Here is a 12,914-nt window from a genome sequence, read left to right as displayed (position 1 = left end):
TTTCAGAAAAGGACACTCCACTCCGCTTCTAGTGACTGCTGATAATAACATTAGTTCATTTTTGTAGGTGTCATACTGGCTGACTATGGTCCCAGCTGGAGGGAACACAGACGTTTTGCCCTCATGACCCTCAGGAACTTTGGTCTGGGGAAAAAGTCAATGGAAGAGAGGATCCTGGATGAGATTTCGTATGTTATTACATGTTTGGACAGAAGTGTTGGTGAGTATGATCTTTTTCATGCCTACCAGCAAATTCATATAAAGTCTTCAACTTACAAAGAAATTTGTTCTGTTTACTACATTGGATCTGTGACAAGGTATGTTGATCTGTGAAGCCATGCTTGGGCCCAGCAGTGAATCATGTAATGTACACAGAACATGCCACATGATCTATGAACGGCACAAAATGAAGAATCAGTAAATCACGTTGTTGTCTTTGGCAGGACGGTCCATGAGCCCACAGACTCTATTCCACAAAGCTGCTTCCAACATAATCTGTTCCATCATTTTTGGAATTCGATATGATCATGACGACAAATATCTTCAGGAAATGATTCGTATGTTCACAGAGAATACCAAAATTTTCAATGGACCATGGGCTATGGTAACCATACAGAATTACCTCATTCTCCACAGTTCAATTTGTCTCAATTTCAAGACATGATATGCATCTTTCATACAAGTGACCTTTTAAATTTCACTGTTTCAACCACAGATCTACGATGCTCTGCCCCTGGTCCGCAGCTTCCCACTGCCTTTCCAAAAGGCTTTTCAGAACACTGCTGTGTTGAAGAAGATGGCTGCAGACATGATCACTCAACACAAAAGCACGCGTGAGCCTGGAGAGCCACGGGATTTAATTGACTGCTATTTGGATGAAATAGAAAAGGTTCTCAGATTAGTTGATTAGCCCCCAGCAAAACCTTTTATATTCACTGTCCCTCTTTCTAAATGAATTGCACTCTCGTACATTGAGAGAATAAATTCTTTACAATTTAGCGCAACAAGGCTTAAAGATCCACACCTCCAAATTAAGGAGTCATTCAAAAACACAAACTTGCTGGTGATAACAAGGATTTACTTAATTTTAGCATCCTCCATGGCATATTTGTTCTCTTCTCAGAGAGGTGACAAAGACTCTCCTTTCTGTGAAGACCAATTAATAATCTACATTCTGGACATTTACATCGCTGGGACAGACACCACCTCCAACACTATGCTGTTTGCTTTGCTCTACCTTATGACCAACCCAGACGTTCAGGGTAAATAAGCAGATGTGAATTTCCTAATACCTCTTTATTTGTGTCATGACAGATTTAAGAAATAAGAGAGAGATTTGGTGTCACTCCTGTTGCACACCTGTATGTCTGCTTGTATTTACCAGCAAGCTGTCAGCAGGAGATTGATACTGTACTTGGGGAAAAAACCACTGTGTCTTATGAGGACAGACACAAGATGCCCTACATACAGGCTACGATCCACGAAGCTCAGCGTCTCTCCAACATGGTTCCCCTCAGTGTCTTTCATTCTACTACCAAAAACACCCAGCTTATGGGCTACAACATCCCTAAGGTGAGGCTCCATGCACATTAACAATCCATGGGCACATTTCCCAACAGCACTGTTGTTATCAACTAGGAGAGTCACCAGCAACGTTAGCAACTAACATAGCTGGAACCATGGTGCTGAAACATAGCTCGTATTGGGAAACATAGCCCATAGTGGGAAACATAGCCCATATTGGGAAACATAGCCCATAGTGGGAAACATAGCCCATAGTGGGAAACATAGCCCGTATTGGGAAACATAGCCCGTATTGGGAAACATAGCCCGTATTGGGAAACATAGCCCATAGTGGGAAACATAGCCCATAGTGGGAAACATAGCCCGTATTGGCAAACATAGCCCGTATTGGCAAACATAGCCCATATTGATTTGTCGATTATCTTTGACTGCTTTTTGAACCTTCATTCCTCCTCTGGGATTAATAAAGTTCATCCATCTACATCTGCCTTTGATAGAATTAACCGAAACACCTTGTCCTCTGCATTCACCCTGTCTCTCATCTTCTGGACCTGCTGCAGGGGACCCTCATTATTCAGAACCTTTCCACTGTCCTGCATGACGAGGGCCACTGGAAGTTCCCCCACGACTTTAATCCCGCCAACTTCCTGAATGAGCAGGGCGAGTTCGTGAAGCCTGACGCCTTCATGCCCTTCTCCGTGGGTAAGAATTTTTAATAATGCCCTGAATTCAGGTGAAGTATGTAGTTCAACAGTGATGTGTTCATCCAGAAAACCGTGATGGTTTTATACCCAGAAATGCTTCAGGTTCCTGGCCTAATGGAGGTGTGCATGATTTTTTTGACAGGTCCTCGTGTTTGCCTGGGGGAAAGCCTGGCCCGCATGGAGCTGTTCCTCCTTTTGGTGACTCTGTTACGCCGTTACCAGTTTGTTTGGCCTGAGGATGCCGGGGTGCCGGACCTCAGCCCTGTCTGGGGTGTGACGCTGTCACCAAAACCCTACAAACTGGGGGTCAGGCTCAGGGGAGACAAGACAGGATGAAGACGTCATGGAAGCCAATGACTACATACCAAGCCTGACTCATCACAATAAAACAAGTGTGTTGTATTCGACAAATCGTGTTTACATTTAGAAGAAATGAAAAATGACCAGAATAGACTAATACTCAGTTCAAGAGAAAGTCAAAAACGATACAAAATCTTCTTACGTATCAGCATCTTTTGTCTTAAATGTTGTATTTGAAGCAGTAAACTTTGTGAAAATAAATACTTGTGTCATTCGTAAAGCTTTTGGCCACGACTGTATGTCACGTGTAAGAGCCACGTGGTTTGTGAAAGTGAGTTTTGTCACCCATCTACATTGCACCCGACCCCCAAGGCTCCCCCCACACATGGTGGGCCCACATGAGGACAGACCAATGTTATTCCTTCGGTCTATGCATGATCCACCCCATGGGTAGAGGCCTGGCCACCAGGCACTTGCCTTCACGTTCCTGCCCAAGGCCTGGCTCCAGGGCGAGGCTTCGGTCTCTTGGATCCAGGCAGGGGAACATGGTCCGTTGTATTATCAGTCATCATGGGGGGGCCCTGAATCACACTTAGTCTGGCTGCTCACTTAGGACCAAACTGCCTTGAGAGACGCTACCAGTGGCAATTGCACCTGACACGCAAACTCATCCACCACGAAAATGTGGAGATTCACATAAGTACGCATAAGTCTCCAGTATAAAAATATGCCGGATCACCGATTAGCTTTTAAGTAGTAATTAACCAAACTATAGGAAGAATACAAATCTGAGGACATCTAGTTTGTATAAATTTTATTGTGTGGAGACTTAAGAAAAGTCAGCAGCAGTCTAGTGCACATCACATTCTGCAGCTCTAATTTTTCCTTTCTTCAGTGTAAAGTACGGTAACTATTTCCGCACAGCTGACGTAACTGATACCGCAGAGCAGCTAGCCGTCATGTGACCCTCTTGTCTGGTTTTGGTATGTCGCACTAAGGCTACAAGCATTTTCACGATTTTCAGGCTAGACCCAGACCATGGAGAGAGGGTTACAGTCACGAGGTTCATGTACGCCTGTCTAATTCTCGTATGAGCAGATAGCACCGAATGAGTCATTAAATTGTGAATATTAAAATATTAAACCATCTGTGTGTATTTATAAATTGCCTTTACATCTACTGCATATATGTTAATGTCAATTTGGCATGTGGGGTGAGCATGTAATTAGTTTACCAGTGTTTTCTGTAGGAAAAACAGTGGTGACTCTCCCACAGAGGCCCATAGTAAAAAATGGCGGAAGAATTTCTGGCCAACTTCCGGGTCATGGGGACGGTGAATAGTTCCAAACATTGACCTTCACGACAGAGAATCGCGTGCAGTTCCATTGCTTACCAATCACTTTAAGCGGTATGTTGATAGAATAGATTTTGGAAACATTCAATGCCTTAGCTGTTATTAATATAGTAAATACTGTTATTCTTAATATGTGCTCAGCATGAACTGTTAATGTTTATCTTAATGAATAGTTATCAGGTATCTTAGCAGCTACAGAGGCTACCGTTCCCATTTCACTGCTGAGCTTATTCGTCACTGTACTTGGGTCACATGGTTCCCATCAGTGTAAATTTACTATCAAATTTATGGCGAAAAAAGCTTAAAGTTATTTTGTGGTCATTTATTTTTCCAAAACGTAAAGTGTTTTTCGCCAAGGTCTTTTGTGTTTTTACGTGCGTTTTTAACGGCTGCATTTGTGTACAGTGCTTATATTTCTCATTATTAATTTGGTCTCCAGTCTGAATTCCTTCTAATACCACTAAAATACCAACTAAAAACTTATGTTTGTCCATATCAGTAAATACCTCTACTGGACTGTGGGGGGAATCCTGAGGACCCAGAGGAAGCCCCATGACGCCAAGGTGAGAACATGCAGACTCCACACACACAGAGATAATGGATCACCACTGCCCCACCGGACCACCCTCCATAACACCGTCTCACATCAAATGTTTCAGAAATGGAATGTCTATATTCATCTTCACAGCAAGGAGATACAATTCCTCTGGCGTGTCCTGGGTCTCCCTTGGAACAGCTCCTATGGAACAACTCCCATGGAACAGCTCCCTTGGAACAGCTCCTATGGAACAGCTCCCATGGAACAGCTCCCTTGGAACAGCTCCCATGGAACAGCTCCCATGGAATAGCTCCCATGGAACAGCTCCTATGGAACAGCTTCCTTGGAACAGCTCCCTTGGAACAGCTCCCATGGAACAGCTCCCTTGGAACAGCTCCCTTGGAACAGCTCCCTTGGAAGCCAACCGGTTGGCTTCTGTAATAGACACCTGAACCTCCCCAGCAAACTCTTCAGAATCTGAAGGAGTGGCAGATGTATTTCAAGGTCCCTCTGAATGTCTTACCTCACACTGCACATAAGTCTCATTTTAGCTGCTTGTACTGATGACATTTGTTCTGGTCATTTCCCAGATCTCGTAGACATTGGTGAGGATAGAGACGTGGAATCACTGATAGACCATGAGTCTCATCTCACCACGGATCACCTGCTTCACTGACCCTGAACCTGCTAAGTGCTTGCAAACCTTCAGTTGCTGATCTTCCTGCCAGTCTCATGTTTCTTCTCACTATCACCCATGAAAAAGACCCAGGGTACATAGACTCGCTCACTAAGGGCAGATTATGCGATGAACAATCTACTGATTTCCAAAAGAGGACCTTGGCCTCAGATTTGGAGATTCTCATACCCACTGTTACACAGTCAATTGTCCTTTTGTTGATTAAAACAACCTTCCATCTGCAATAATATGTGCTTGCCTGGTCTTGCATGTATGCACAGTGACTTTTCACTCATGGTACAAAGAGCAGTGGGAGGAGAGAATGACTCTGTCTTTCATTAGGCTGCAGAGAGCAGACAGGTAACAGTCACCATGGTCAGCACGCTGCTCCTGCTTTGGATCGGATTTTTCCTGCTCTTCTTCCTCTACAGGTCTCAGAGGCCCAGAAACTTCCCCCCAGGTCCACAGCCGATACCAGTCTTTGGGAATCTGCTGCAGTTAACCTTGGAAAATCCCATGGAGGACCTGAAGAAGGTAGAGTTGAGAGGCATTCTTAGCTAATGTGCAACTAATATATGTCACGCTCGTGGGTTGCGGGTGAGGCGCACGGACGGGGCGACGGGCAGAGAGGCAGTCGAGCAGGCAAGAGCAGGGTGAACGGGGATTTATTAGTCAGACGAGGACTGGGAAACATCTCACGAATACGTACACTAGGTAACATCAATGACAGACAACGGGTTCAGGCACGCCTGAGACTTAAATACATCAGACAAAGCAAAAGATAACAAGACATGGCTGGGCACGATCAGGGAATCACACGTGGGTAATTAGGGGGCGTGGCACACACGAGGAGCGGACGGGCCGGGCATCACAATATACATGTTGAATTTTAATTAAACTGCTCAGAATATAAAGTTGTACTGGTTTATGTAGCTACTGAAGATTAACAACATTGTTGCTGTAAATGAGGATCATTTCCTGATCACTGCTTCGATGTAGATCATTATAAACAATCTTTATGCAGAACTTATATCTCATCCTTGTTCTACTTGTGTGTCAAAGGTTATGGGTTGGTGCCATCAGGCATTTACATCAGGCTCATGATTATTTCACAGTAAAGTTGCCATTAATTGACTGATGCTCTCTGCACCTCTTCTATGCATCTTCAGGCAAGCTGCATGTTTCCATGTATTCTAAAAGAAAAACTCCCCAAGCAAGAATAGAAAGTCTGTAAGAAATGTTTGGAGACAAATTTCTCCCAAATATTATGCCCATATTTGGAAGGTGGTGGGTTTGATGTCTAGGCCTCCTGCTAAGGGAGCATCTAAGATGACCAAGATAGTACAGTTATTGAAGTGGGAATTTCCATCACATGGTTTCCTGAAAATAATATATGTTTGTCTCTTTGTCCAGCTATCAGCGCAATATGGGAAGGTGTTTTCTTTATATTTTGGAGGAAGGCCTGCTGTGGTAATCAATGGCCTGCAGGCAATGAAAGAAGCAATGGTCACCAAGTCTGTGGATTTCGCAGGCAGACCCCAAGGTCTCCTGGTCAGTCACATCACCGAGGGAAAAGGTAACAGGCATGGCCAGCCGAATTTCAGAAAAGGACACTCCACTCCGCTTCTAGTGACTGCTGATAATAACATTAGTTCATTTTTGAAGGGGTCATAATGGCCGACTATGGTCCCAGCTGGAGGGAACACAGACGTTTTGCCCTCATGACCCTCAGGAACTTTGGTCTGGGGAAAAAGTCAATGGAAGAGAGGATCCTGGATGAGATTTCGTATGTTATTACATGTTTGGACAGGAGTGTTGGTGAGTATGATCTTTTTCATGCCTACCAGCAAATTCATATAAACTCTTCAACTTACAAAGAAATTTGTCCTGTGCACTACATTCGATCTGTGACAAGGTATGTTGATCTGTGAAGCCATGCTTTGGTCCAGCAGTGAATCATGTAATGCAGCGTTTCTCAAACTTATTTGTCCTGGGAACCAGTCATGTCAGGCTTTGGGGCTGCAGGGCCCTGCATAAACAACACCCTCTAACCCCCAACCCCCCTCAGATGCGTATCCACATAGATAGACAGATAGACGGATAGACGGATAGATAGATAGATAGATTGATTGATTAATATTATTATTATTATACCTGACCTGATCTGACTGAATTTTAATTGGTGCAGAAGCGACCCTCCGTGTACCGGCACGAACCCTCTGACAGACCGGCACCGGTCCTCGGCCCATTGTTTGAGAAACACTGATGCAATGTACACAGAACATGCCACGTGAACTGTGAACGGCACAAAATTAAGAATCAGTAAATCACGTTGTTGTCTTTGGCAGGACGGTCCATGAGCCCACAGACTCTATTCCACAAAGCTGCTTCCAACATAATCTGTTCCATCATTTTTGGAATTCGATATGATCATGACGACAAATATCTTCAGGATATTATTCGTAGGTTCACAGAGAATGCCAGAATTTTCAATGGACCATGGGCTATGGTAACCATACAGAATTACCTCATTCTCCACAGTTCAATTTGTCTCAATTTCAAGACATAATATGCATCTTTCATACAAGTGACCTTTTCAATTTCACTGTTTCAACCACAGATCTACGATGCTCTGCCCCTGGTCCGCAGTTTCCCACTGCCTTTCAAAAAGGCTTTTCAGAACATTGCTGTGTTGAAGAAGATGGCTGCAGACATGATCACTCAACACAAAAGCACGCGTGAGCCTGGAGAGCCACGGGATTTAATTGACTGCTATTTGGATGAAATAGAAAAGGTTCTCAGATTAGTTGATTAGCCCCCAGCAAAACCTTTTATATTCACTGTCCCTCTTTCTAAATGAATCTCGTACATTGAGAGAATAAGTTCTTTACACTTTAGCGCAACAAGGCTTAAATCCACACCTCCAAGTTAAGGAGTCATTCAAAAATACAAACTTGCTGGTGATAACAAGGATTCACTTAATTTTAGCATTCTCCATGGCATATTTGTTCTCTTCTCAGAGAGGTGACAAAGACTCTCCTTTCTGTGAAGACAAGTTAATAATCTACATTCTGGACATCTACTTTGCTGGGACAGGCACCAGCTCCAACACTATGCTGTTTGCTTTGCTCTACCTTATGACCAACCCAGATGTTCAGGGTAAATAAGCAGATGTGAATTTCCTAATACCTCTTTATTTGTGTCATGAAACAAGAGAATATTACTGTGATTTGGTGTCACTCCTATTGCACACCTGTATGTCTGCTTGTATTTACCAGCAAGCTGTCAGCAGGAGATTGATACTGTACTTGGGGAAAAATCCACTGTGTCTTATGAGGACAGACACAAGATGCCCTACATACAGGCTACGATCCACGAAGCTCAGCGTCTCTCCAACGTGGTTCCCCTCAGTGTCTTTCATTCTACTACCAAAGACACCCAGCTTATGGGCTACAACATCCCTAAGGTGAGGCTCAATGCACATTAACAATCCATAGGCACATTTCCCAAGAGTATAGTTATTAGCAACTAGCATAGTCACCAATAACAACGTTAGCAACATACATAGCTGGATCCATGCAATTGAATGGTTCCAACTATGTATGTTGCTAACAGCAGCTTTTTGGAAACATAGCCCATATTGGGAAACATAGCCCATAGTGGGAAACATAGCCCATAGTGGGAAACATAGCCCATATTGATTTGTCGATTGTCTTTGACTGGTTTTTGAACCTTCATTCCTCCTCTGGGATTAATAAAGTTCATCCATCTACATCTGCCTTTGATAGAATTAACCGAAACACCTTGTCCTCTGCATTCACCCTGTCTCTCATCTTCTGGACCTGCTGCAGGGGACCCTCATTATTCAGAACCTTTCCACTGTCCTGCATGACGAGGGCCACTGGAAATTCCCCCATGACTTTAATCCCGCCAACTTCCTGAATGAGCAGGGCGAGTTCGTGAAGCCTGACGCCTTCATGCCCTTCTCCGTGGGTAAGAATTTTTAATAATGCCCTGAATTCAGGTGAAGTATGTAGTTCAACAGTGATGTGTTCATCCAGAAAACCGTGATGGTTTTATACCCAGAAATGCTTCAGGTTCCTGGCCTAATGGAGGTGTGCATGATTTTTTTGACAGGTCCTCGTGTTTGCCTGGGGGAAAGCCTGGCCCGCATGGAGCTGTTCCTCCTTTTGGTGACTCTGTTACGCCGTTACCAGTTTGTTTGGCCTGAGGATGCCGGGGTGCCAGACCTCAGCCCTGTCTGGGGTGCGACGCTGTCACCAAAACCCTACAAACTGGGGGTCAGGCTCAGGGGAGACAAGACAGGTTGAAGACGTCATGGAAGCCATTGACTACATACCAAGCCTGACTCATCACAATAAAACTAGTGTGTTATATTCGACAAATCTTTGTGTTTAGATTTAAAAGAAAGATAAAATGAGCAGAGTAGAATAAAACTCTATTCAAAAGAAAGTCAAAAGCTATATGAAATAAACAGAGATCTTTATAGGTATCAGTGTCCTATGTCCTAAATGTTGTATTTCAGAAGAACAATTGGTTTGTCAACATCTAACAACAATAATCACGAGAAAATTATTTTGTAGCTCGAAAAAAAGTTGCAAATGGATTTAATAAGAAAAATTGTTAAATTAACGTCAGGCAGTTGTTTAAGTAACAATCCATTGACTTCACAGATTCGTCAAGCACTATCTTCTTTATAAAGTCTTGATAACAGAAGATTTCTGCAGAAAACTATTAGGTCAGTCTTTAATATTATATTACACATTTCAAATTTGAAATGAACTGCATTAGATGCTCATGTTACTTTTCTGAAAGAAACGTCACATTTCTGTTTAATCTCAAATCTCACTGAACGCAGCATTAGCAACTAAATTCTACAGTAGCCCTGTTGTTAAACTTACCACCTATGGTTAGAAAACGTTACCAAACAGCATTAACCACTAGACAGAAATGAATTTGCTAACAAATTCATGGTGAAAATAGTTTTTAATTATTTTGTGGTAATTTATTTGCCAAAACGTAAAGTATCTGTCCGTAAAGTATCTGCATTATTTCGTCTCCTCCAGTTTGAATTACTTAGAATATCACTGAAATAAACTTGTTTGTTTGTCCATATTGACCTATATTTTTCCCCTTGTTACCCCCAATCCTACTCTTTGTCCCTAAAGTGCGAGGTGTGAATGAAACATTATCTAGTGGAAGTTTTTTGGAATGTTTGCTCAGTTTAGATTGTTTTGTGGAAAAAGAATGATAATGGATTTTGATCATTGGACCCTTTTGAGGCGTTTTGCCAATGAAATAAATAAAACACTGTTGCACTGATTAGGTTGCCACTCCACATACCAAATTGACATTACTATATACACTGCCCAGCCAACAAAATTGTCACCATTTGAATTAAAATCAGCAAGTACTTAAGAGCCAATGATTGGATCATTATTACAGCTCAGCAAAATTATGCAGCAATAAAGTGAAATCAGCTGAGCAACTGAATATCCTGATAGGCCAGGTTATCCCATCAATGGATTTTTTCTTCCCTGTTGGCATGGGCATATTCCAGGACGATAATGCCAAGATTCATCTGGCTCGAATTGTCAAAGAGTGGTTTAGGGAACATGTGGAATCATTTTCACACATGAATTTGCCACCGCAGAGTCTTGACCTTAACCCCACTGAAAATCTTTGAGATGTGCTGAAGAAGACCTTATGGAGTGGTTCAACTCACCTGTCATCGATACAAAATCTCAATGAGAAAATAATGCAGATCTGGATGGAAAAAAAATGTTGAGCTGAAATTCGGGCAAATGTTAAGTGTGCCCTCTCTGAAAACTAGACAGGATTTGTGTGGTATTGTTTTGGTGTTTCACTAAAATGAAATTAATCACTCAAATGAACTGTCTCTAATGAAAAATATCTGAATTTGTTAGTTTAGATTTGTTTTATCATCATAGAGCAGAGAAACACAGCATGGCTTTGTATGTAAACTTAACTCATTGAAGATCTTGCATCATAACTACAAGTTGATCAATAAAAGGCTATAAAAGTAGTGGAATAAGTGTCTCATTTTGATTAAGTTTCATAAATATTATTTGATTGTGCAAGCCACAGCTGCTTAACAGCATAGCACAATTAGCAAAACATAAAACACTGCGGTATACAGTGTTTGTATCAGTCACGATGCTCATCCCACCATGTTTGCTGTTAGGGCATAAAAATGAGTAAGAAGCCGATCAAAAAAACTGGGACAGGTCTGGCACTTATTTGGAAAACACCAAGTTAATCAGTTACCATGCAGGAACTCGTGGACTGCTGGAGCTGACACCTTATCGTGGTGGAGGGGTTTGCAGTGATCTCAGGAGCTATGTTGTCTGGGGCTTTATGCCTGGGTGAGGAACCAGAAGAAGTGCGGCTCAGAAGACTGCTAAGAAGAAAAAGATTTTGGACCCATGATTTCCCTTGCGGGGCGGCATGGTGGTGCAGTGGTTAGCACTGTTGCCTCACACCTCGGGGACCCGGGTTCGAGTCTCCGCCTGGGTCACATGTGTGTGGAGTTTGCATGTTCTCCCCATGTCGTCGTGGGGTTTCCTCCGGGTACTCCGGTTTCCCCCCACAGTCCAAAAACATGCTGAGGCTAATTGGAGTTGTTAAATTGCCCGTAGGGGTGCATGCGTGAGTGACTGGTGTGTGAATGTGCCCTGCGATGGGCTGGCCCCCCATCCTGGGTTGTTCCCCGCCTCGTACCCATTGATTCTGGGATAGGCTCCGGACCCCCCGCGACCCAGTAGGATAAGCGGTTTGGAAAATGGATGGATGGATGGATTTCCCTTGCTCGGACGCGGGTCACCGGGCCCCCCCCCGAAGCCAGGCCTGGGGGTGGGGCTCAAGGGCGAGCACCTGGTGGCCAGGCCTACACTCATGGGGCCTGGTCGGGCACAGCCTGAACAAGGCACATGGGTCCCCCCTCCAATGGGCTCACCACCCATGGGAGGGGCCATAGGGGTCGGTGTGATGCAAGCTGGGCGGTTGCCAAAGGCAGGGACCTTGGCGGTCCGATCCTTAGCTGCAGAAGCTAGCTCTCGGGACATGGAATGTCATCTCTCTGATGGGGAAGGAGCCTGAGCTGGTGCGCGAGGTTGTGAAGTTCCGGCTAGATATAGTCGGACTCACTTCGACGCACGGCTTGGGCTCTGGAACCAGTCTCCTTGAGGGGGGTTGGACCCTTTCTACTCTTTTGGGTGGGGGGACGGGTCCTGACTGTTGTTTGCGCTTATGCGCCAAACAGCAGTTCAGAATACCCACCATTTTTGGAGTCCTTGGAAGGGGTGTCGGAAAGCGCTCCTCCTGGGGACTCTCTTGTTCTGCTGGTGGACTTCAATGCTCATGTGGGCAATGACAGTGAAACCTGGAGGGGCGTGATTGGGAGGAATGGCACCCCTGATCTGAACCCGAGCGGTGCTTTGTTATTGGACTTCTGTGCTCGTCATGGATTGTCCATAATGAACACCATGTTCAAACATAAGGGTGTCTATATGGGCACTTGGCACCAGGACACCCTAGGCCGCAATGCGATGATCGACTTTGTAGTCGTGTCGTCGGACTTGCGGCCACATGTCTTGGACACTCGGGTGAGGAGAAGGGCGGAGCTGTCAACCGATTACTACCTGGTGGTGGGTTGGCTCCGCTGGTGGGGGAGGAAGCTGGCCAGGCCTGGCAGGCCCAAGCGTATAGTGAGGGTCTCCTGGGAACGTCTGGCGGTTTCAACTCCTACCTCCGGCAGAACTTCTCCCATATCCCGGG

At 44.3% G+C, this 12,914-nt stretch overlaps 1 protein-coding gene and 1 long non-coding RNA gene across 5 annotated transcripts in view; both read left to right on the top strand.

Moving 5' to 3' along the window:
- Positions 1–12,914, top strand: part of LOC125706791 (cytochrome P450 2D3-like) — a 41,192-nt gene that overhangs the window by 16,165 nt on the left and 12,113 nt on the right. For 2 of the 4 annotated variants that reach the window (XM_048973628.1, XM_048973627.1), the window contains exons 4-10: positions 68–220; positions 444–604; positions 716–889; positions 1,124–1,262; positions 1,385–1,572; positions 2,085–2,226; positions 2,371–2,779. In XM_048973628.1, the coding sequence (XP_048829585.1) occupies positions 68–220; positions 444–604; positions 716–889; positions 1,124–1,262; positions 1,385–1,572; positions 2,085–2,226; positions 2,371–2,564 (1,151 nt within the window). In that variant the 3' untranslated portion in view covers positions 2,565–2,779. Of the gene's footprint in view, positions 1–67; positions 221–443; positions 605–715; positions 890–1,123; positions 1,263–1,384; positions 1,573–2,084; positions 2,227–2,370; positions 2,780–9,346; positions 11,164–12,914 lie in introns of those variants that run through there. The other 2 variants (XM_048973623.1, XM_048973624.1) reach the window with 2 other exon arrangements.
- LOC125706793 (uncharacterized) lies at positions 3,965–5,319 on the top strand. The gene is made up of 3 exons (XR_007382075.1): positions 3,965–4,445; positions 4,571–4,924; positions 5,011–5,319. It is a non-coding gene; the product is annotated as an uncharacterized LOC125706793 (long non-coding RNA).

The sequence above is a fragment of the Brienomyrus brachyistius genome, chromosome 13 (assembly GCF_023856365.1).
Source record: "Brienomyrus brachyistius isolate T26 chromosome 13, BBRACH_0.4, whole genome shotgun sequence".
In the NCBI taxonomy this organism is placed as follows: Eukaryota; Metazoa; Chordata; class Actinopteri; order Osteoglossiformes; family Mormyridae; genus Brienomyrus; species Brienomyrus brachyistius.
Note: the sequence above shows the minus strand (reverse complement) of the source record. Positions and strands in the feature narration are given on the sequence as shown.